The sequence below is a fragment of the Canis lupus genome, chromosome 5, assembly GCF_003254725.2.
Source record: "Canis lupus dingo isolate Sandy chromosome 5, ASM325472v2, whole genome shotgun sequence".
Classification (NCBI taxonomy): domain Eukaryota; kingdom Metazoa; phylum Chordata; class Mammalia; order Carnivora; family Canidae; genus Canis; species Canis lupus.
Genome location: NC_064247.1, coordinates 80,572,245 through 80,594,518, shown reverse-complemented (window position 1 = coordinate 80,594,518; position 22,274 = coordinate 80,572,245). Strand labels below are relative to the sequence as shown.

At 41.2% G+C, this 22,274-nt stretch overlaps 1 protein-coding gene and 1 pseudogene across 5 annotated transcripts in view; both read left to right on the top strand.

Moving 5' to 3' along the window:
- The window catches only part of TANGO6 (transport and golgi organization 6 homolog), a 200,397-nt gene that overhangs the window by 146,391 nt on the left and 31,732 nt on the right, over nucleotides 1–22,274 (top strand). For all 5 annotated transcript variants that reach the window (XM_025426651.3, XM_025426653.3, XM_025426655.3 and 2 more), the window contains 2 exons: nucleotides 3,541–3,692; nucleotides 13,321–13,434. In XM_025426651.3, the coding sequence (XP_025282436.1) occupies nucleotides 3,541–3,692; nucleotides 13,321–13,434 (266 nt within the window). The remainder of the gene's footprint in view (nucleotides 1–3,540; nucleotides 3,693–13,320; nucleotides 13,435–22,274) is intronic.
- On the top strand, nucleotides 15,039–17,320 carry LOC112646547 (mesoderm-specific transcript homolog protein-like; annotated as a pseudogene).

Below are 22,274 nucleotides of genomic sequence, written 5' to 3'. Positions count from 1 at the left end.
CTGCTAGAAACATCGGGGTGCAGGTGTCCCGGCGTTTCACTGCATCTGTATCTTTGGGGTAAATCCCCAACAGTGCAATTGCTGGGTCGTAGGGCAGGTCTATTTTTAACTCTTTGAGGAACCTCCACACAGTTTTCCAGAGCGGCTGCACCAGTTCACATTCCCACCAACAGTGTAAGAGGGTTCCCTTTTCTCCGCATCCTCTCCAACATTTGTGGTTTCCTGCCTTGTTGATTTTCCCCATTCTCACTGGTGTGAGGTGGTATCTCATTGTGGTTTTGATTTGTATTTCCCTGATGGCAAGTGATGCAGAGCATTTTCTCATGTGCATGTTGGCCATGTCTATGTCTTCCTCTGTGAGATTTCTCTTCATGTCTTTTGCCCATTTCATGATTGGATTGTTTGTTTCTTTGGTGTTGAGTTCAATAAGTTCTTTATAGATCTTGGAAACTAGCCCTTTATCTGATACGTCATTTGCAAATATCTTCTCCCATTCTGTAGGTTGTCTTTTAGTTTTGTTGACTGTATCCTTTGCTGTGCAAAAGCTTCTTATCTTGATGAAGTCCCAATAGTTCACTTTTGCTTTTGTTTCTTTTGCCTTCCTGGATGTATCTTGCAAGAAGTTACTGTGGCTGAGTTCAAAAAGGGTGTTGTCTGTGTTCTCCTCTAGGATTTTGGTGGACTCTTGTCTCACATTTAGATCTTTCATCCATTTTGAGTTTATCTTTGTATATGGTGAAAGAGAGTGGTCTAGTTTCATTCTTCTGCATGTGGATGTCCAATTTTCCCAGCACCATTTATTGAAGAGACTCTTTCTTCCAATGGATAGTCTTTCCTCCTTTATCGAATATTAGTTGACCATAAAGTTCAGGGTCCACTTCTGGGTTCTCTATTCTGTTCCATTGATCTATGTGTCTGTTTTTGTGCCAGTACCACACTGTCTTGATGACCACAGCTTTGTAGTACAACCTGAAATCTGGCATTGTGATGCCCCCAGATATGGTTTTCTTTTTTAAAATTCCCCTGGCTATTCGGGGTCTTTTCTGATTCCACACAAATCTTAAAATAATTTGTTCTAACTCTCTGAAGAAAGTCCATGGTATTTTGATAAGGATTGCATTAAACGTGTAAATTGCCCTGGGTAACATTGACATTTTCACAATATTAATTCTGCCAATCCATGAGCATGGAATATTTTTCCATCTCTTTGTGTCTTCCTCAATTTCTTTCAGAAGTGTTCTATAGTTTTTAGGGTATAGATCCTTTCCCTCTTTGGTTAGGTTTATTCCTAGGTATCTTATGCTTTAGGGTGCAATTGTAAATGGGATTGACTCCTTAATTTCTCTTTCTTCAGTCTCATTGTTAGTGTATAGAAATGCCACTGATTTCTGGGCATTGATTTTGTATCCTGCCATGCTACCAAACTGCTGTATGAGTTCTAGCAATCTTGGGGTGGAGGCTTTTGGGTTTTCTATGTAGAGTATCATGTCATCGGCAAAGAGGGAGAGTTTGACTTCTTCTTTGCCAATTTGAATGCCTCCGTCGTGTTCTTTTTAATGACTGCAAGGTATTCCATAATATATATGTTTATGTAACCACTTCCATATTAATTAATTTTTTCTAATTTTTCACTACTACAGTTCTACAGTAAAAGCTTCATGCAGATATCCTTGTGCCATATATGTGGCTACCTCTTTAGGATTGATATTCAGAAATGCAAATAGTAGGTCTGAGAGTAGGCACAAAGGCTCCTCTTTTCTATTCTGAAAATAGGCTACAGCTGAGTTACTTAGTTTCTGCAATATGTGTTAATGTTAACCGGGCAGGGGGTGAGTCTTTTGACTGCCCATAGTATATTAGGAACTGGGAGCATTATAGAAAAATTACTCCTTCATCTTTATCTCATATTGTATGGAAAATGCATTGTGTTCCTAACATCGAGGGAAAACAAAACAAACTGCCTCCTCCTCTCTGCTCCAAAGTGACTGAGATTTGTGAAACTAAGTGCTCCAAGCAACATCTGCTTGATTCTATGATGGCATTTGGGCATTTACCACACAGTACTGTAATTGTTGGTACTTACCTGTTTGTACCCACCTCCTAAACTTGGGCTTCTTAGAGGGTAAAGATTATGTTTATGTTTTTTATCCCTAGGTAACATTAGCATGATAACTAGCACATAATTTTGTTTTGTTGAATAAATTAATGAATTCCATTCAACCGTAGCATTTGTTGTGTACCTGGCACATACAAAGGTTACTAAGAACTGATGGAACCGAAGATCTACCCTCAAGGAGTTTATAGTCTAAATATATATGAATATGAATGAGAGAGGCTGTAAACATGTAGGAATCAAGGCATTAGTGACACTTGTGATTTAAGCCAAAGTGACTTAAGTTCAAAGAACTGTGAGACTTCCCAGGAGGACTAATTAAGGCCAATTGAAGGTTTTGTAAAGCTGAGCCTGATAGGACAAGTTGGTAGTGTTTTTTATGATTTGTCATGTTAATGATTAAGAATAGGTGACTTTAAGCAATGCTTCAAGAACCATTTTGTTACGATCTCTTGTGTAGCTTTAGGACTACAAGAAGGCTAAAGGTGGAGTGTTATAGTTGGGTTCTGGAACTAAAACCTCAGAAACTAGATCAAGACCAAACAGCTTTAGCTCCTGGCATTCCTGCGGAGGAAGAAGTTGTTTCCGTATATAAAATGACAATTCTGAATGTCTCGGTGTGCTATTTCTCCTTTCTTCAAATAAAAACTTCTCTTGACTCCTCCTTCCTTGACCAGATACCACTCCATTTCCTTGATATGCTTTGCTGAAAAGCTCATTAAGTAATCTTTCTGTCTGCAATTCTTCCATTCTCTTAGAGCCACTTCTGTTGTGCTCTTACCCCTACCAGGCCATCGAAACCATTCTCATCAAGGTCAACAGTGACCTCATTGTCACTCAGTCTAATGGGCAATTATTAGTTTTCTTCCTACATGACATTGAATATTCTAACAGAGCATGACTTCTAATGGTTATGCAAGTACTTTGAAAAGTATAAAACAAGGCAGCCTGGGTGGCTCAGCAGTTTAGTGCTGCCTTCAGCCCAGGGCCTGATCCTGGAGTCCCAGGATCCAGTCCCATGTTGGGCTCCCTGCATGAAGCCTGCTTCTCCCTCTGCCTGTGTCTCTGCTTCTGTCTGTCTCTCATGAATAAATAAATAAATATAAAATCTTTTTTAAAAAAAAGTATAAAACACCATACAATATACCATGATAGTATCCTTATCCCTTCTTTAAGAACTTGAAATTTTATTTTTATTTTTTATTTATTTTTTTAAAGATTTTATTTATTTATTCATAGAGACAGAAAGAGAGAGGCAGAGACACAGGCAGAGGGAGAAGCAGGCTCCATGCAGAGAGCCTGACGTGGGACTCGATCCCAGGTCTCCAGGATCACACCCTGGGCTGCAGGCGGCGCTAAACCGCTGCACCACTGGGGCTACCCGAAATTTTATTTTTAAAGATTTATATCTCTTTTTTTCCCCACAGGGGACATGGTCTCAAAATACAGAGAACCTTTGATCCACACCTTCCTGAGGGGAGCAAGAGATCCAGATAGTGCTCACAGGGCCAGCAGCTTATCGAACCTTGGAGAACTATGCCAGAGGCTGGACTTCCTGCTGGGCTCTGTGATTCATGAGGTACTACATGTTGATTCTTCTTTCTAAAGTTTGTTTTTCCTTGGCACTATGATATAGCTGGGGATTGGGAGTCAGATCTGTGATTTTTTTCCAGATCAGATACATCATTGAACCTCCCTTGGCCTCACTAGTCTTGTATATATACCGGAAGTTATATTCATAAGAACTTTTTTTATTGCAAGTGATAGGAAGTCACCTTAATTTACCTTATGCATTAAAAGAGGATTTATTATAAAGATTCCAAGATAGCTAACAGAGTTGAAGACACCTTGAGCAAGAGCAGGGACCTTACCCTGGGCCTGTGGGCCATCTGTGAGTTTCATCTCTGTTCACAGGAAAATCTCAGGCAAATATTCTCAATGGCCCATTTTGATCAGAGGTGCCCTGTAATTCAGGGGGATGAAACTATTTACCTGAAAAGACTAATTAAGTGCCATGTTTTGTTCACCACTTTACACCCAGTACCTGATACATAGTAGGTAAAGCAGCCAAAATGATAGCCACTGGACACTCATGGTTTTACAGTTTCTGAGTTGATAAAATGTGCATCTTGCTGTTGTCCTCTATGAACACCTCCCTTTAGCCTCTTGAATTTTATCTTTGCACTTGTGTTTCTTTAGTCATCAATACATTAACGTATATCTTAATTACCTACTATGTGCTAGGCACTCTACTATTTAAAGATTATGCTGGACAGAAAAAGACTAGTTTTTATTTTTTTAATTTTTTGAGAGGAGGAGCAGAGAGAGAAGGAGAAGCAGACTCTCCTCTGAGCAGGGAGCCTAACGTGGGGCTCAATCCGAGTACCCCAGGATCATGACCTGAGCCAAAGGCAGCCACTTAACCGACTGAGCCACCCAAGCATGAGAGAAAAAGATTTGTCAATATGTGATCAGGAGTCTTTATTACTGATGACTTGGCTGTCCTAAATCTTTATTTGGAAGAAGACGGCTTGCAAATTATAAATATATAAATAAACCATAGTTTGTATATATATATATTCTTTTATTTGTGAGAGATCAGATTTCTCTTAGAGGACAAGAACTTACAAAACTGTAATAATTCTGGTTTCCTTTACAGTATTCAGTATGCTAAGGCTGACCATATTGAATAGCAAATATTAAAAAGTTCCTAGAGAGAAGGAATTTTCTTTGATGTCTGTCTGATGATTGTGTCTTATGAATAAGCAGAGAAATATACTCATGGATATATGCATACACTTGAATTTATGGCATTTCCTGATTCCTGAACTTTATAGGCTTTGTTTTATTGATAATAAAGGCTACTCATGTCCTTAAATTCCAACTTTGGATTTTTAAGAAATTTATCCGCCAGTCATTTCCTCTCCTTTAACTCTTCCATGAGGGGCACACCCCAATGCCAACTGTTTTTATCTTTTTTTTCCTTAAGTTTTTATTTCAATTCCAGTTAGTTAACATACAGTGTAATATTAGTTTCAGGTATAGAATTTAGTGATTCAGCACTCAGACACAATACCTGGTGTTCATCACAGCAAGTATCCTCCTTAATCCCCATCACCTATTTATGTATCTTTTTTTTAAATTTATGTATCTTTTTAAAATAACTTAGAAATAATAATTATTACCAACTTCAAACCTTAGAGTGCTCTAATATAAGTGAACTGTTAGGTACCTGACCTTTGGTGGTCTTGGATAGCACTTAGCAAATCCCTTGTCCTTTAGTATGTGAACTCATAACACTTAAGAGAAGGCATTTGCAGGTCTATTTCATTATATTGTCTAAAGATTTCAGCTTATGATAACTTTTCTGGGTCAAATATTGAAGTGGTTCCTACATTCTTTTCTGTTTACTTGGTCTCTTCACATGACTCAATCTAACCTGTGATCTGAACCAAACCAAAATATTGTTGTATTTTGTCTTTGTAGAGCAAGTGTAGGGGTGGGAGGACAGGCAGAAGGAGAAGAAGAGAGAGAATCTTAAGCAGGCTCCATGCCCACCAAGGAGCCTGACACGGGACTCCATCTCACCACCCTAAGATCATGACCTGAGCTGAAATCAAGAGTCAGATGCTTAACCAACTTAGCCAGCCAGGTGCCCCTAAATATTATTTTTAATAACAGCTTTATTGAGATGGAAGTCACATACCATACAAGTCTCCTATTTAAAGGGTACAATTTAACAGCTTTTAGTTTATTCACTGAGTTGTACAAGCATCACAACATTTTTTTTTTTTTTTTTTTTTTGCATCACAACATTTTTAAAGCATAGCTGTAATAGAATAAAAACTCATCCCAGATCTCCAGGTGAATCACCTCAGGTTTGACAGGATTCCATACATTTTCTAAAACCAGTGACTCCAAACAATACCCGAACCTCATGATCTTCTATGAACCAAAAAACAGCCCTAGACTCTTTTTCCCTTTTTCTCTCTTAAGAAACTGTAGCATCCTGGTGGTGTATGATTTCCTATCAGGGCATTAGAGAAATTTCTTGGCTTGATAGATTAGAAAAATTGAGCTAAAGCAGGGTTTATAACATCCAAGAAGTGTCCTCTCTCTGGAGACTCACCTTACCTGTGGAAAGAGAATGAAATTTCCCAATGCACTGGGGGATGGGAATTAGTGAGGACCTATCTCCACCACCTAGTTACCTATGTTCACTTGAACACACAATTTAGACTCTGAACTCCGGTTTCTGACTTACAAAATGGGATTAAAGGGGTGTCTGGTTGGCTCAGCAGTAGAGCTTGTGACTCTTGATCTCAGGGTCCTTAGTTCAAGCCCTGCGGGGATGGGGAGGGTAGAGATTACTAAGAAAAAAGAGGGGAGATTAAAATACCTACCTTGCCGGATTGCCACCAGGATCTAAAGATAATGTAAATGTGGAAAATAAGAAAAGGTAGAGGAGGATAGGGTGGCCAGCATTGTAGTGTTAGGTGGAGTGGAGGTTACAAATGTTAAATAAAGTATTCAAGGTAAACCTCATTGCAAAGGTGACATTTGAGTAAAGATTTTTTTTTTTTTTTGAGTAAAGATTTTTTTATTAAGATTTTTCTTTGACGCCTGGGTAGCTCAGCAGTTGAGCGTCTGCCTTTGGCTCAGGGCATGATCCCAGATTCCTGGGATTGAGTCCCACATCGGGCTCCTTGCAAGAAGCCTGCTTCTCCTCCCTCTGCCTGTGTCACTGCCTCTCTTTCTGTGTCTCTCATAAATTTAAAAAAAGTGGGGGGGATCCCTGGGTGGCTCAGCAGTTTAGCGCCTGCCTTCAGCCCAGGGCACGATCCTGGAGTCCCGGGATCAAATCTCACATCAGGCTCCCTGCATGGAGCCCGCTTCTCCCTCTACCTATGTCTCTGCCTCTCTCTCTCTCTCTGTATCTCTCATGAATAAATAAATAAAATCTTAAAAAAAAAAAAAAGTTTTCTTTAAGGAGCATTTTGGTCATTTGAAGGTCAGCGATGACAGTGATGAGGATGGCAGCAAGGAAATGAGAGAACAGGGGTAACCCATGTTCCTCAGATGTTCCCAGTCATACATTTACTGAACACCTGCAGTGTGCCAAGCCCTTTGTAGGGGGCCAAGGTCACAAGACCCAAGCACTACTCTTGTCATTGTGGTTTTTGTATTAATAGAGACCACATCTCTTGGGGCCTGGTGAAATCAGAAATCAGAGGACCCCATGCATTCCAGATACCATAGCATCTCACCATCTCTCAGTTCCCTGGAGAGAAGATGGACCTCCTGGATATTGCCAAAATACCACCTTGCCTTCTAGGCATGGGTAACCTGGTGGAAGACACAGACATTAATGGCTACAAATACTGTCCTTTGCAGTAGTGCTGTAGGAGCACATTTTAGGAGCCCCTCAGTCAGGTTTGAGTGTTGACAGAGATGTGCTAGAGGAAGAGACCCTTGGACCTGAATCTTTAGAACAAATAGAATTGGGTAGTCCAAGAAGGCATTTCAGCAGAGGGGATAGCTTGTGCAAAGGCACTGTGCTGTAGGACACCCTGGCATATTTGAAGAACTGTAGGAAGATCCAAAAGGCTGGAGTGAAGGGATGGGGACAGGAGGTTAGTTGGTGGCAGAACAGATGCAAGAGAGGTGGGCAGGGGCTACATCATGAGGGGGTCTTAGCTTTACAGCTTTCTGGCTCACAGCAAGAATCTTGGATTGCTTATTTAAGCCTTCAGAAATGAAGTGTGAATAGGCAGTAGGATGTTTGCTTACCATGGGTGCTAACACAAAAAGAGAGCCCTTCCTTTTGTTTCTACATTAAAATCCATGTGAGGAGCTGCTAGTCTGTGGGCCCTACCTGGCCAGCCCCTTGTCCAGTGACCCTGCCCCACTTCTTAAGATCTAGACTCCCTGAAACATGAATCCCAGGTGTGTTTGTGATCACTAATAAACTGTGAGCCCAACGAGGGCAGAACTAATCTTTATTTACCTATGGATACGTTCTAGCACCTATCACAGTGCTTTGGCAGATAGTGGGTTCTCTGTTTGTTCACTGATATTGAATGAAGAGGAGAGTAAGGCTTATTTGGGAAGACTTGTTCCTATATGTTTTAAAAATAGTAATAATAGCAAGCACATAATAGAGTACCTTGTATATGTCAACTGATCCAGTTCACAAAGGAAACTAAGGCACAGAGAAATTAAATAAGTTGCCAAGGTCATGTAGGTAGGAAGTGGAGGGCTGGGATTTGAATGTAGGTGGGTAGTTCTAGCACCCATGCTCTTAACCATGCTCCAGGTTGTCTCCCAATAAATGTTTTCAGTTCATTTATAAGATTGTTTTTGTGCCAAAAAAAAAATTGCTTTTGTGCCTTGAAAAAGAACAGTATTGCCATATAAGTAAAGCTACTGACAGGAAGGGTCATGCAGCTCCATTGCTTTTGGCAGTGAAACTTCAGAAAGCAATATATTCCCTCTGATTTGAAAAACCAGGTGTTTCCATCCAACATAATTTCTGTCTTTTCTTTTTAGATGTTCCTTCTTATGTAGCATCCCACGCTTGCCATGTCATTAGTGCCAAACCAGCTGCCTTGGGTGGACTACAAGTTTGAACATGGTTGGACACCTGACAGCCTTAGTATTTCAGCCATTGAGCCCTCTTGTAGTCATACTGCTCTTATCTATTCACATGGAAAAAGTGGGATATTGGGCATGGCTCTTAAGTAGTTCTTCATTTATTTTGTTTATACATTTGATGGATATTTATTGAGCACTTACTCTATGCCAGTTATGGGCCTATCATCTAGCTATGTGCTAGATGGTAGGGCTCCAGCTGTGAACACAGCAAAGTTCCTTTCCTTATGCAGCTGCCATTCAAGAAAGGAGAGGTGGATAACCAACAAGGAAGTAAACAAATATGTCCTATGTCAGATGGATTAAGAGCTAAGGAAATTAATCTAGTAAGATAAGGGGCACAAGGGGAGCTTGCTCTGGTAGGTGAACTTGGATGAACAGGAAAGGCTTCACTGAGGAGTGACATTTGAGATAAGACCAGAAGGAAGCAAGGGACTGATCTAGAGAGATAACCTGGGGAGAGAGCATTCTAGGTGCAGGGAGCAACAAGTACAGAGGCCCTGAGGCAGGTGCATGCTTGACATGCTACTGAATAGCAAGTCCAGTGTGTCAGAGAGGTGGTGGCCATTTAAGTGGGGCCTTTTAAGGGCTTTGGCTTTTAGTTTGAGTGAGTTGGAAAGCCAAAGCAGAAGAAGGAAATTATCTAACTTTTTTTTTTCTTTTTGAGAGAGAGAGTGCATGCACAGAGTAGGGAGAGGAAGAGAGAGAGTCCCAAGCAGACTCCCCACTGAGTGCAGAACCCTACACTGGGCTCAATCCCACAACCCTGAGATTATGACCTGAGCCAAAATCAATAGATGCTTAATCGACAGAACTACCCAGGTGTCCCATGTAATTTGTTTTGATATAGAATTGAAAAAACTAGCCACCATAGTCTCTTCTAACATGATCTGATCTGAGAGATCATTGCTGTAGCTGTTGGGCCTCTGAAGAAAGCTGTCCTACCTGTTGGGTGGTCCATATTTGGGCACTGTCTCTATTGTGACGGAGTTTGCCAGTCGAGAAGAATATAAAGGATAGGATCAACCCTTCAGTCTCTGTACTGGAAATTCAGGTTCTTCCTCTCTGTTGATGTCAAGATTTAACCTGTTTGAAGAGCATATTATTTTCCCCTATTCCCCCTTATTCTTGTTAAGAGCTTTGTTGCTTGAAACGAAATCGTGATTGGCATTTTCATCTTTATCTCTTTATCTCTGCCACAGAAAGTTCTGTGGAAAGTAAATATGATTTAAAGGAACCACGGTGAGAGGCCCATCCTCAGTTCATCAAGTAAGATGTGCCCAAGGTGAGAAATCCATGGGGCAATCCACTTTAAATGTAGTGCCCAGAATTCCATAAACCTGAGCTTTAGGGTCTGATGCAAAGCCATCACCTCCAACCCCACTAAATTACCAGTCTTGCCATGATTGGTGCAGTTGCCTAAGTGCAGTTTGAGGATAAGGGGACCCCTGAGAGGAGGACTCCAGTGCATGTCCTGGAAACCATGGGGAAGCTGAGGTAGCCACCATGGTTCTCCTTCTTGGCAGGTTAAGTGAGCAAGCTGAGCATGTATGAATTGGAGACTATACTGCTTTTGTTCTTAAGGTTTCTTAGTTTACAAAATAGAAGGACAGATGATTTCTTTTAGGATAAGTGAGCAGACCAACTGAAATGTTAATAAAGAATGCTCTAGGAGAAGGGATGAAGATGCAGTCAGGAAATTGAAGTCATGCTTTCATGATACATACCTCAGCTCTGGTACTTTCTCTCCTAGAATTTCCCAAAGTTGGTTTGTGGCAATCATGCCCTTTGTAATATCTTTATTTACATGGTTCTGATCTTGCTTGATATGTGCCGGTTATTTAAAGAGTGACATTTATCCATATTTCTGTTGGTTCCAAACGTTAAATTGCTTAAGCTGATTTTTAGTACTTCCAGAATAATCATCCTCCTCTTTGTAGGTCTCTCAGAAGTGGATATAAGTATTTTAGCCAGGGAAGAGGAAGCCTTCCACAGTGTTGTTTATTAGAATAGGTGCACTGACCCTGAAGGCAGGCAACATGAAGATCACATAGGATGGATTTCGCCCTCTGGGAGGACTTAGAATGGAAATATTACACCAATTCATAAATTAGTAAAGACCTTACATCATCTATTTGCCAAGCCTTTTAGAGGTTGAAGGCAACATTAAGTGTCTCCTTGGGGTTGAAGGTAAGAGAGACTATGGGAACAACTTGTTTGGATTGGGCAGATGGAAGAGAGCAGCCATGTATCCTCCCTCCCTGCTTCGAGGGTTTGACGAGCGGTCTGCCCCAGTGGCCTGCAGGAGACCAACATTGTAAGCTGGTTATGGGAGCTTGGCCTGAACAGAGGCCTTTCTTGTCTCTAGATGATATCTGCAAGAACATAGTAAAATTCTCATACTTTAAAAACATTTTGCAAAATTGGCCATCATACATTTCATAGGAGATGGGCCTTGTGACAGAGGTGTTGAGGAAGGCTCGTGAACACTCTTCTGTTTACGGGCCTCTTCCTGACTATCCCGGATGGCTGATTGCAGATGGGCTGAGTCGTGTCTGGTGCATAAGTCACTAACAGCCTGTAGTAAGCAGGAGGCAAGGCTTGTAATAACCAGCTCCTCTCCCCATCGTACCTTCAAAGTGGCACAACGATTCAAGCATTGGCCTTGCAGGGGAAACCCTTTACCAGCCAGGATTCTTCTGTCTATCCCAATTGTGGAATTGATGCCCCACAGCCAGGGCCAGACCCACTGAGAGCTGAGGCCCAAGCATGGCCTGCTCAGCATAATGTGGGAGATCAGAGGTGGCAAAGCTGGACACCAGCATGGTTCTAGGCCAGGAAGCCCTTGGTCCACCAAACTGGAAACCTAGGACCCAAACTAAACCTGGGAAGAGGCAGGCAAAAGGTTTGGGAACATCTGCACATTATGTGACCCCAGGCTGGTTTTTGTGCTTTAGTTACCAGACTGAATAAGCTAAACCTCATGTGTCAAGAGGGACTCAGGCCTAGCTCTAACTTGTCTCTCTGATTTCAGCTCTTACCTTGTAAATACTAAGCCTGCAAGTGGAGGTAGCTATTATATTGTTACCTGTTTGGAGATCGCCCAAGGAATTCCTCCTAGGATTGAATTGCTTTTACCGTTAATGCCAGAGGCATAGAAGCCACCAATGCCCTTGGGTCAGGGTGTCCTAGGTCAAAAAGGAGAAGCAGCTTGCTGGATTTTATTGAGAAACAGCCCCCAAAGAGTTGAGCGTTTCTGGGATTTCCCTTCACTTGCAAGATGCAAGATTGTCTAATAGATGTACAACTTGATTAAGTGCCAGTACATCACAGATGCAATTATATTTAAGAACAAGCTACTTCTTCTAATCTCTCTGCCATCACTGATTAATTAGACTCTTTGAACTATGCCCAACTGTTTGAAAGCTGTGAAAAATACAACCTGCATAGTTAAAATTTCTGCACAAGCCTATTTCCTCGTTTGTGCCTGTATTCCTTTTTAAACCTTTTTAAAAACCATTCTTTAAACATAATATGTATTTATACATGTTTCCAAACACACAATCTGGCTATTTTCTTATCATGGTTCGAAATCTTTCCATGATTGGCCAAGAAATACACTCACACACTAAATGAAATGTCAAAGTATGTGAGAGACCAGTTGAATAACACCTTCAGGTTGTCGATGCCGTTGGTTACACGTTCAAGATTTTTTTGTTTTTAATTTTTAAATCTTGCATGAATGCCTCAGAGAGATTTTTTGCTTTTTTGTGGTATCTCTCTACTGAGGTTTTAAAATATTTTTGCACTTACCAGGAGTAGGGCAGGGGCAGAGTGGTAACAGGGTATGGAAACGTTCTTATACATAATTATTAGCTATATATCTGGCACAATGCTGTGCAAGTAATTTCTAGTCTTTTTTGTCATAGAGCTGTCTTTCAAAGTAAATAAGCACTGAAAGACCTATTCCATACATGAAAAAGCCCAGGGAGACTCTGAAATTGGCCCCGGTGACTGACATGGTCGGGTATGTTAGATTTGCAGGACTGGGACATCTGGGCATGCTGAAGATCAGTCTATTTATGTATCTCTCTATCCCTGAGCTATAACTTTCATCAGTGGCTCGTTGATGTTCATGTGGGGCTCAAGGCCTGCTCAGCTAAATCTCCACGGTCCTCACTCCCTAGAAGCCACTTATGTTTTGGGCCATCTTTCCTTTCCTTCCTTCTATTTAGTGTCCCCAAAGTAACATTTCTACCCATTTTTCAGGAAATATTTGAATTCGACCATACCTTTTATTATATACACACATCCCTTCTGACTCCCTAATCTTCCTCCTGAATTCTAAACCCAATTTTGCCCTTTTCCAGAAAAGCCAAACTAAATCAAGATCACCAGTGCTAGATCTCTCCCTTTTTATTGAGAATGAGGAAACTATCCACCCCTCTCTAAGCCCGATTGTTCACAATGAACGTGTAGAAAGTGGAACACAGTTGAAAAGCTTTCAGTAATTGTGCAACCCTGATTTTTATTGACTTTTTCTCTTACCCTCCTAGGTAACAGCTTGCCTGATTGCTGTGGCTAAAACAGACTCTGAAGTTCAAGTGCGCAGAGCTGCCATCCATGTGATTGTGCTGCTGCTTCGGGGCCTCAGCCAGAAAGCTACTGAGGTAAGTCTGTTTCTGATCATTTGCAGCTTCCCTGCTTTTTTGGTTTTTATCTGTTTATCAGTCTTCCTTTCACCAAGGAAGCCTCAGATCTTTTCCCTGGATGGACTCATGCAAATGAATCCATCCACAGAGGTTTTATTTTGTTGCAAGAATACTGTTTGCAACTTTAGTAAGAGTCCCTATTTCCTCTGTAATAGGCAAACTACACTCTAACTGCTGTAGGAAAACCAGAGCACAGGTTTATAGGTTTGAGACTCTGAGTCCTGGCATTCTTCTCAGAGGTACCAGTTTCAGGTACCCTCAGAGGGTAGCCTGAACTTTAGTGACTTGTCTTCTTGACTCATTTCGTTGTTCATGCCGAATTACTAAAGGACCTCATCTGAAACATGTTTCCTTTCTAGCTGTAAATTCAATCCATGAGATTTTAGTTGATGCATAAATTAAACTTTTTTCCTCTTCCAAGTGAGTCTGGCTGCATTTCTCCCCAGTGTATGGCTAATACAAGAAGAAAGTATATATATCCATATGTGTGCTAAGAACGAGTGACCTCTAAATTAATTTTCCTCTTGATTTTAATGGAATCACATTCCCAGTTGAGTTTATAGAGAGAGCTTACATTAATAATTCACTCCCTGGCATCCATAATGCTCATGGAACATCAGTATTTAACTATGTGTCAGTGAAGCTATTAGAAGAATGTTTGTTTTGTCAGACCTACAGGCTTTTATTCATGATAGAATTTTGTCATATCAAGTTCCTGACACCATTTTTGTACAAGCATAGACTCATTAGTTATCACCTAGTTAGTGGTGGGGACACACAGATCACAACTCAATAATGCAGATTAATTAAATAAATTGCTGTCAGGTACACACTGCCCTTGATGAGAATCTGCTCTGCAAGAAAGTGTTTTTCATCCATCCTCAAGATCTACACAACTCTTGGGGTACCTGGGTGGCTCAGTTGGTTAAATGTCTGACTCTTGATATCAGCTCAGGTCTTGATCTCAAGGTCTTGATTTCAGGATTGTTAGTTCAACCCTGCATTGGGCTCCATTCTGGGTGTAGAGACTACTTAAAAAAAGAAAAAAAATCTACAAAACTCTTGACAAATAACCATCGTTATGACAATTGTTAACAATAGGGGAAACTAGATGAGGGGCATACAGGAATTCTCTGTGCTGTCTTTGCAACTTATCTGTAAATCTAAAACTATTTCAAAATAAAATCTTAGTTTATTATTTTTTTTTTTAATTTTTATTTATTTATGATAGTCACATAGAGAGAGAGAGGCAGAGACACAGGCAGAGGGAGAAGCAGGCTCCATGCACCGGGTGCCTGACGTGGGATTCGATCCGGGGTCTCCAGGATCGCGCCCTGGGCCAAAGGCAGGCGCCAAACCGCTGCGCCACCCAGGGATCCCTAAAATCTTAGTTTAAAATATGAGTTATGGGCACCCCCAGTGGCGCAGCGGTTTAGCGCCGCCTGCAGCCCAGGGTCTGATCCTGGAGACCCGGGATCGAGTCCCGCGTCGGGCTCCCTGCATGGAGCCTGCTTCTCCCTCTACCTGTCTCTGCCTCTCAGTCTCTCTCTCTCTCTGAATAAATAAATAAATAAAAACTTATAAAATATGAGTTATAACACTATTAAAGTAAATCTATAAAACCCTGTAAGTGAGCTGTGGCAATCAGCACATCCTGGTGCTCCTCACTCCTATTTCTTGTGGCTAGCACAGCCCTCATGGGCTATAGGCTGTGCCTGGCTGATGGCTGGTCCTGCCCTGCTCTGGGCACTGCAGCACTGGGTGCTCCACACTGCTGTGCCGGGCAGCATGGGGTAAGACGCGGCCATTGTACACCAAGATCACAGGATGAGGGAGTAATGGGTTCAGGTGGCGCTACTGGCTGTGCCCCTGCTTGCAGTCTATCTGCATATCTCCCCCTCCCCAGCTTTCTCTTCTTTTCACTCATGGAAGTTCTCAGGCAAATTTTTCACCTATAAGCGACTGCACGTCTTCTACCAAGGCTCGGTGTGTGTGGTTGGAAGTCCTGAGATGTGCTTTTACAGGGGTTTTCAACTTCCAGCTGTGAGTGGTACAAGATTTGGGAAGGTCTGAGCCTGATGTTTTATTCAGTGATAGCCCTTGATTTCTTGGGCTTTACCTTCTGTTCCGTATTTTGAGCAGGCCAGCATTGTGGAGGCACTTTTGCAGCATCTGGAGATCCAGAACCATAAGATCCACCTTTTGTCTCATGATTACAGAGATATTGCTCAGGAGGTGCTTTAAATAGGTTCCAGCAGAACTGATCTGGTCAGCTTACCATAAAAAGTCTCTGTGTCAAATGGAGGTATTTTTCCTAAGACTTACCATCCTCTCCTTCTCCAAAAGCTTCTCAAAAATGGAGGCGAAAGCCATCCTCACACAATTGATGAATTTCTTTGTATTCTCCTGAGATCTCATCCTAGTCTTTGGTCTGTACACACAATGCTCTGAGAGTGAGGTTGTGGGACACGTGGGCAGGGATACCCAACAATGACGGAACTTAGTTACCATTAGCCTCTTACACTACATCAACCAGATAAAGAAATTTAGAAGACACTGAGAGCTCTTGCTTCTATAACTATTACTATTCATTTTATCTGTGGGCCATTGGATTCCATGAATCTTTCTGCAGAGTTTTTGAAGCTATATAGGGAAACATTCTGGACAGCCCGGGTGGCTCAGTGGTTTAACGCCGCCTTCAGCCCAGGGCATGGTCCTGGAGACCCGGGACCGAGTCCCACGTCAGGCTCCCTGCGTGGAGCCTGCTTCTCCTTCTGCCTGTGTCTTTGCCTCTCTCTCTGTGTCTCTCATGAATAAATAAATAAAATCTTTAAAAAAACAAAGAAAGGAAAACATTCCGATTCTGGATGACCACATTAGCCACTATCCATAGCTAGAGGATCCCATGAGCTTTTTGAATACATATATGGGCTTCATCAGTTCCTTCTGAGCTGGAAAGAGTAGTTTCCCTCTGTTACCTCCCCTACTCCCTTAGCTGTTGTGTATTCCACTTAGGAAGAAATGCCCCAAAGAGGTCCTGGCCACCAAACATTATTCCCTCACAAAAGTCCACCTGACTCACATCGGTAGTCAGCATGTAGTTAAAAGCCCGCAGAAGCTCTGGCTAAGGATGACCTAACAGTCCACCTCCCATTCTTCTGAGTGAGTGTATGGACTTGCCTCTGATTTTGTGCTATTTGGAAACTCTGATGAGCACTACATCTCACAGATATAGACAGAAGATATTCTTAAAAGTCTTTTTAATACTTCTATGGACTCTTCTGAATTATTTAGAAATATTGATTTCTGACCCATCCTTGATAGGAATGCTATGGTGAAGAATGAGGAGAGGGTGTCTCCTTACCTGTCCTTGAATGGCTTTAAGGGTACATGTTGTTTAAAGTTCTCTAAGTAGCACAGTTTGAAGTGAGAGTGAGTCTCCCTTGTCATAACTTTGGATTTTGTTTCATCAGCTGCTTTTAATTATAGACATTTTGTTAAAATAGGTTTGGGTTTGAATAATGCAGTATTTCTAAGTATACTTTAAGACTATGATTTATCTACACATATTATATATATATATATATTTATAAGGATACTAAACCAGCAGATACTCTGCCAGAGTAGTGAACCTTTTAAACATGTTTAATTTCTGAATAAATTGAATTAAATCCGAACTATTTACAGATTTTCCTAAAATCACAAGGATATTAAAGACCAGTAGCATTGGTGCCAGGGATTTACTGTTAATTATTAGCTAATTCTTTTTATTTTATTTTTTTAAATTTTTGTTCATTTATGATAGTCACAGAGAGAGAGAGAGAGAGAGAGGCAGAGACACAGGCAGAGGGAGAAGCAGGCTCCATGCACCGGGAGCCCGACGTGGGATTAGTTAATTCTAACAGCAAATAACAATCTGACTCTTCATACCTCAGTGATTAGAGTCATGTCCCTCCTTTTTTTAATTTAATTTAATTTTTATTTTTATTTTTTTAAAGAAGCATGTCCCTCCTGAGCTGGAGGGGAGGGGATCGTTGTATAGTCCAAGTTACCATGCTAAATATACATTGATTCCTTTTATGACAAGTGTTTAACTTCTCATTGGTTGTCCCAGAGAGGCTTCCTCTTGTAGCATGGTAATTCCTGTACTTTACAGATAGGAAAGTTCCAGAAACTTTAAGAACAAATACTGAAAGGCCTATAAGCAAATGGTGCTGAATATTTTTTTTCTTCCTTTTTTTTTTTTCTTTTCTTTTCTTTTAAAATGAGAGGTTTTTTTTTAATGCTGGAAGTTCAATGAGGAGCTTGAACTCACAACCTTGAGATCAAGACCTGAGCTGAGATCAAGAGTTGAACACTTAACCAACTGGGCTACACAGGCACCCTACTGAATTTTTTTTAAGCCAGTTTCAATTGTCAGTCAAAACAGGATAATTAAGTGATTATTTTAATTTTTTTATTAGCAACTTCAGGTATAACAGTTGAAACTGGAATAAGTGTTTATTTTCTATAAATAAAAATGGATTTTGGGACACCTGGGTGGCCCAGCAGTTGAGTGTCTGCCTTCGGCTCAGGGCATGATCCCTGGGCTCTGGGGTCGAGTCCCACATCAGGCTCCCTGCATGGAGGCTGCTTCTCTCGCTGCCTATGTCTCTGCCTCTGTGTGTCTCTCATGAATAAATAGGTAGAATCTTTTTTTTTTTTTTTTTTTTTATGATAGTCATACAGAGAGAGAGAGAGAGAGAGGGGGGCAGAGACATAGGCAGAGGGAGAAGCAGGCTCCATGCACCGGGAGCCTGACGTGGGATTCAATCCCGGGTCTCCAGGATCACGCCCTGGGCCAAAGGCAGGCGCCAAACCACTGCGCCACCCAGGGATCCCAGGTAGAATCTTTAACAAAGAAATTAATTTTGAAAAAAAGTGGCAGAAACCCTTTCTAAGTGCACACACTTACAGAGGAGTGAGAGTGTGAGAGAGTGTGTTTTTGTGTGTGTGAGAAGCACAGCAAAATACCTGGTTAGTAAAGTGAGAGAAGAAATAGAAACTCTACCCAGATTTCTCACATCTGTGTGTAGCCAATGAAAGCAACACTCTTGGTCTCACCAGTGCTAAAATAATTTGTGGCCATGGAAGATTATTGTCACTTTCAAAAAGCCATGTGAATGGAAAACCTCTCCTGTTCTCCAAACCAGCTCTATCCTGCACTCACGGAAATTTATAAATTGTGCTTACTCAGTGAATAAAGAAAAGGAAATGGGATGGGATGAATGTATGATTCCTCTTCCTGGTGCATCCTTAAGGCCAGGTGCGTTAAATCTTGTAATCGTAGGTGTGATTATAATCAGGGGCATTTTAATGAGAAACGGAGATCACCACAAAGCTTTCAATCTAGTATTTATCTTTTCTGCTGTTTTGCCCCCAGGAACAGCTGAAATGAAAATGCCACTTTGTTGATGAAGTTGTGTGTGTGTGTGTGTGTGTGTGTGTTTCCCTTCTAATCACTATTTCTGAAGTTACAGAGTGCCAAAAGATAATGCCAGGTTTCAGTGAATTTTCTCTTGCTGGTAGATGTGCCTGCCAAGGACCTCTGTGGTTCTGGCAGCTTGGAAAGGAGGCAGAGAGTCCAGTAAGAGATGGGGCTTCAGAAGATCAGAAGATAGATTTAGATCAGAGAGGGAAGACATCACCACCCCCACTCATTTGCAAGTAGCCAGAGTCTTGTGCAGTCAACACAATACCTGTACTGGAGGGAGATAATGCATTCACTTTCTTACTGAAAAACTTGTTTTCTCTGCTCAGCCTTGTTTTGACCGGTTAACTGTTGATTTATTCCCATTATAGCCTGAAGCCCAGGAGAAGCTGAAGGAACTCCCTTTTAACCTATTCTACCTTACTTTTACTGAAAATTAAATTTACTAGGTGTACCCAGTGGAGGAGGTAGGTTTAGACCTGTGCCTTCTAGTGTTGGCCTCAGAGTTAAGAACAGCCTTCCTTTTTTTCCCCAAAGATTTTATTTATTTATTTATTCATGAAAGACACACACACAAAAAAAAAAAAAAAAGAAAGAAAGAAAGAAAGAAAGAAAGAAAGAAAGAAAGAAAGAAAGAAAAAAGAAAAAAAGAAAGAAAGACACACACACATACAGAGAGGCAGAGACACAGGCAGAGGGAGAAGCAGGCTCCATGCCGGGAACCCGACATGGGACTCAATCCCGGGTCTCCAGGATCAGGCCCTGGGCCGAAGGTAGCACTAAACCTCTGAGCCACCTGGGCTGCCCAAGAACAGCCTTCCCTAACGTGGAGGGGGTAAATGGAACAACAGAATGAAAAAACTGTGCCTAACTCTCCAGGTCTTCCCAGGTCTTTGCAAAGTGACTTGTTTATTTTAAATATTATAAATGTTTAGAACATCGATTTTCATAAAATGCTTCCAAAGACAATAATTGGGGCAGTCAGGGCTGAGTAATAGCCTACCAGACAAGCCCTCCTTCAGATAACAGGTATAAATTCTGGGCATAATATAGTAAGCAGCTGCCTTGAGACACTGGAAAGTGCTCAACTGCAGGCAGATTCTTATGGGGAGTCCGTGGTCAGAAGAGAGGCACCGTACAGGGTGAGTTTCCATTTTTTTGGCTTTTAACTTAAGGACAAGTCTATTTGGGAATGAATGCAATGCAAAAGGGGCACTGGTGGAAATATCACAAGTCTTTCTAACCTGGGGAACCAGAACACTGACTCTGGGGAAACCACAGCTTCAGGACAGAGAAGGGAAATCCTGGAGTAGATAGATCCAGAGAAAGGCATCCCAACTTCTGGCTGCCTACATGTAGAACTGACCCCTGAACCAAGCAAGATAAGTACCTGCTTTAAAATAAGAAGAAGCAGAAGAACAAAATCTCGGGTCTTAATAATTTAACATTCATAATATCCAGGATATAGTCCAAAGTAACTCAATATATGAAAAACCAGGAAAATGGAAATATTCTCAATAGAAAAGAAAATCAGCTGAGACCAACCCCAAGACAATCCTGATGTTGGGATTTTAAAGCAGCTATTATAATAGAAGTAGAAGAGAGGGATGCTTGGGTGGCTCAGTGGTTGAGCACCTGCCTTTAGCGCAGGGTGTGATCCTGGAGTCCCACATGGGGCTCCCTGCATGGAGCCTGCTTCTCCCTCTGCCTATGTCTCTGCCTCTCTCTCTCTGTGTCTCTCATGAATAAATAAATAAAGTCTTTTAAAAAAATGAAGAAGTAGGGATCCCTGGGTGGCGCAGCGGTTTAGCGCCTGCCTTTGGCCCAGGGCGCGATCCTGGAGACCCGGGATCGAATCCCATGTCGGGCTCCCGGTGCATGGAGCCTGCTTCTCCCTCTGCCTGTGTCTCTGCCTCTCTCTCTCTCTCTCTCTCCTCTGTGACTATCATGAATAAATAAATAAAATCTTTAAAAAAAAATAAAATAAAATAAAAAAAAAATAAAATAAAAAAATGAAGAAGTATACCTACAATTAATAAAAACTTAAAAATTTCAGTAAATATTATATGATTGATGAATCACTGAACTCTATCTCTGAAACTAATAATACACGATATGTTGAGTTTAAATTTTATTTTTAATTCTAAAATTTAAAAACTAAAAAAAAAAAAAAACTCAGCAAAGAAAAAGAAATAATTTTAAAAATAAAGCCAAGTGGATGTTTAGTACTGAAACTACAATACTTGACATTATTTTTAATCACTGAGTGGGATTAAAAGCAGAATGGAGATGACCAAGGAAAGACTAAAAGAATTTGAAGATAGAACAATAGAGATGATAGAATGTGAAGAAGAGAGAGGAAAAAAAAGATTTTAAAAGTAAGCGATCTTGGGACACCTGGGGGGCCCAGTGGTTAAGTGTCTGCCTTCAGCTCAGGATATGATCCTGGAGTCCAGGATCGAGTCCCACATCGGGCTTCCTGCATGGAGCCTGCTTCTCCCTCTGCCTATGTCTCTGTCTCTGTCTCTCTCTCTCTCTGTCTCTCATGAATAAATAAATAAAATCTTAAAAAAAATACAAAGTAAGTGATCTGGAGTGACCAGAGGCTCTCAGAAACCTAAACCTGTATTTCCCCTAGGAGCCATGGTTCAATATTCACTAATTCAGTGTTCATAGCAACTTTATAGAACATAACTATCATGAATAATGAGAATTGGCTGTTTATATAATAGGAAAAAAAAGTTGATGATCTTAAAAAAAGGTGTGAGTGATTTGGGACTGACTGTAGTTCTAGAATGATTTGGATAACTACTACTATAGTCCTCTACATAGTTTACAGAAAGCTGACTTCTTAGAAGCAGTGTGAAGTACTTGAGAACTTTGTACGTGGGTTTTCAGTGAATAAATGTGACAGCATTTTGTGTGATTCTTGATCTGGGGGTTGTGAGTTCAAGCCCCACAGTGAGAATAGAGATTACTGAAAAATAAAATCATTCATTCATTCATTCATTCATTCATTTAAGAGATAGACTCTTTCTGAGAAAGCAGAGGAGGGGCAGAGGGAGAGGAAGAGAATCCTAAGCAGACTCTCCACCGAGTGCAGAGCCTGACCCAGGGCTCTGATCCCACAACCCTGTGATCATGACCTGAGCAGAGACCAAGAGTTGGAGGCTTAACCAACAGAGCCACCAGGCACCTCTGAAAATTTTGTTTTTATTTTTCAGGGGCATCTGGGTGGCTCTGTCAGTTAAGCCTTTAACTCTTGATCTCAGCTCAGGTATTTATCTCAGGGTTGTGAGTTTAAGTCCCACATTGGACTCCATGCTGG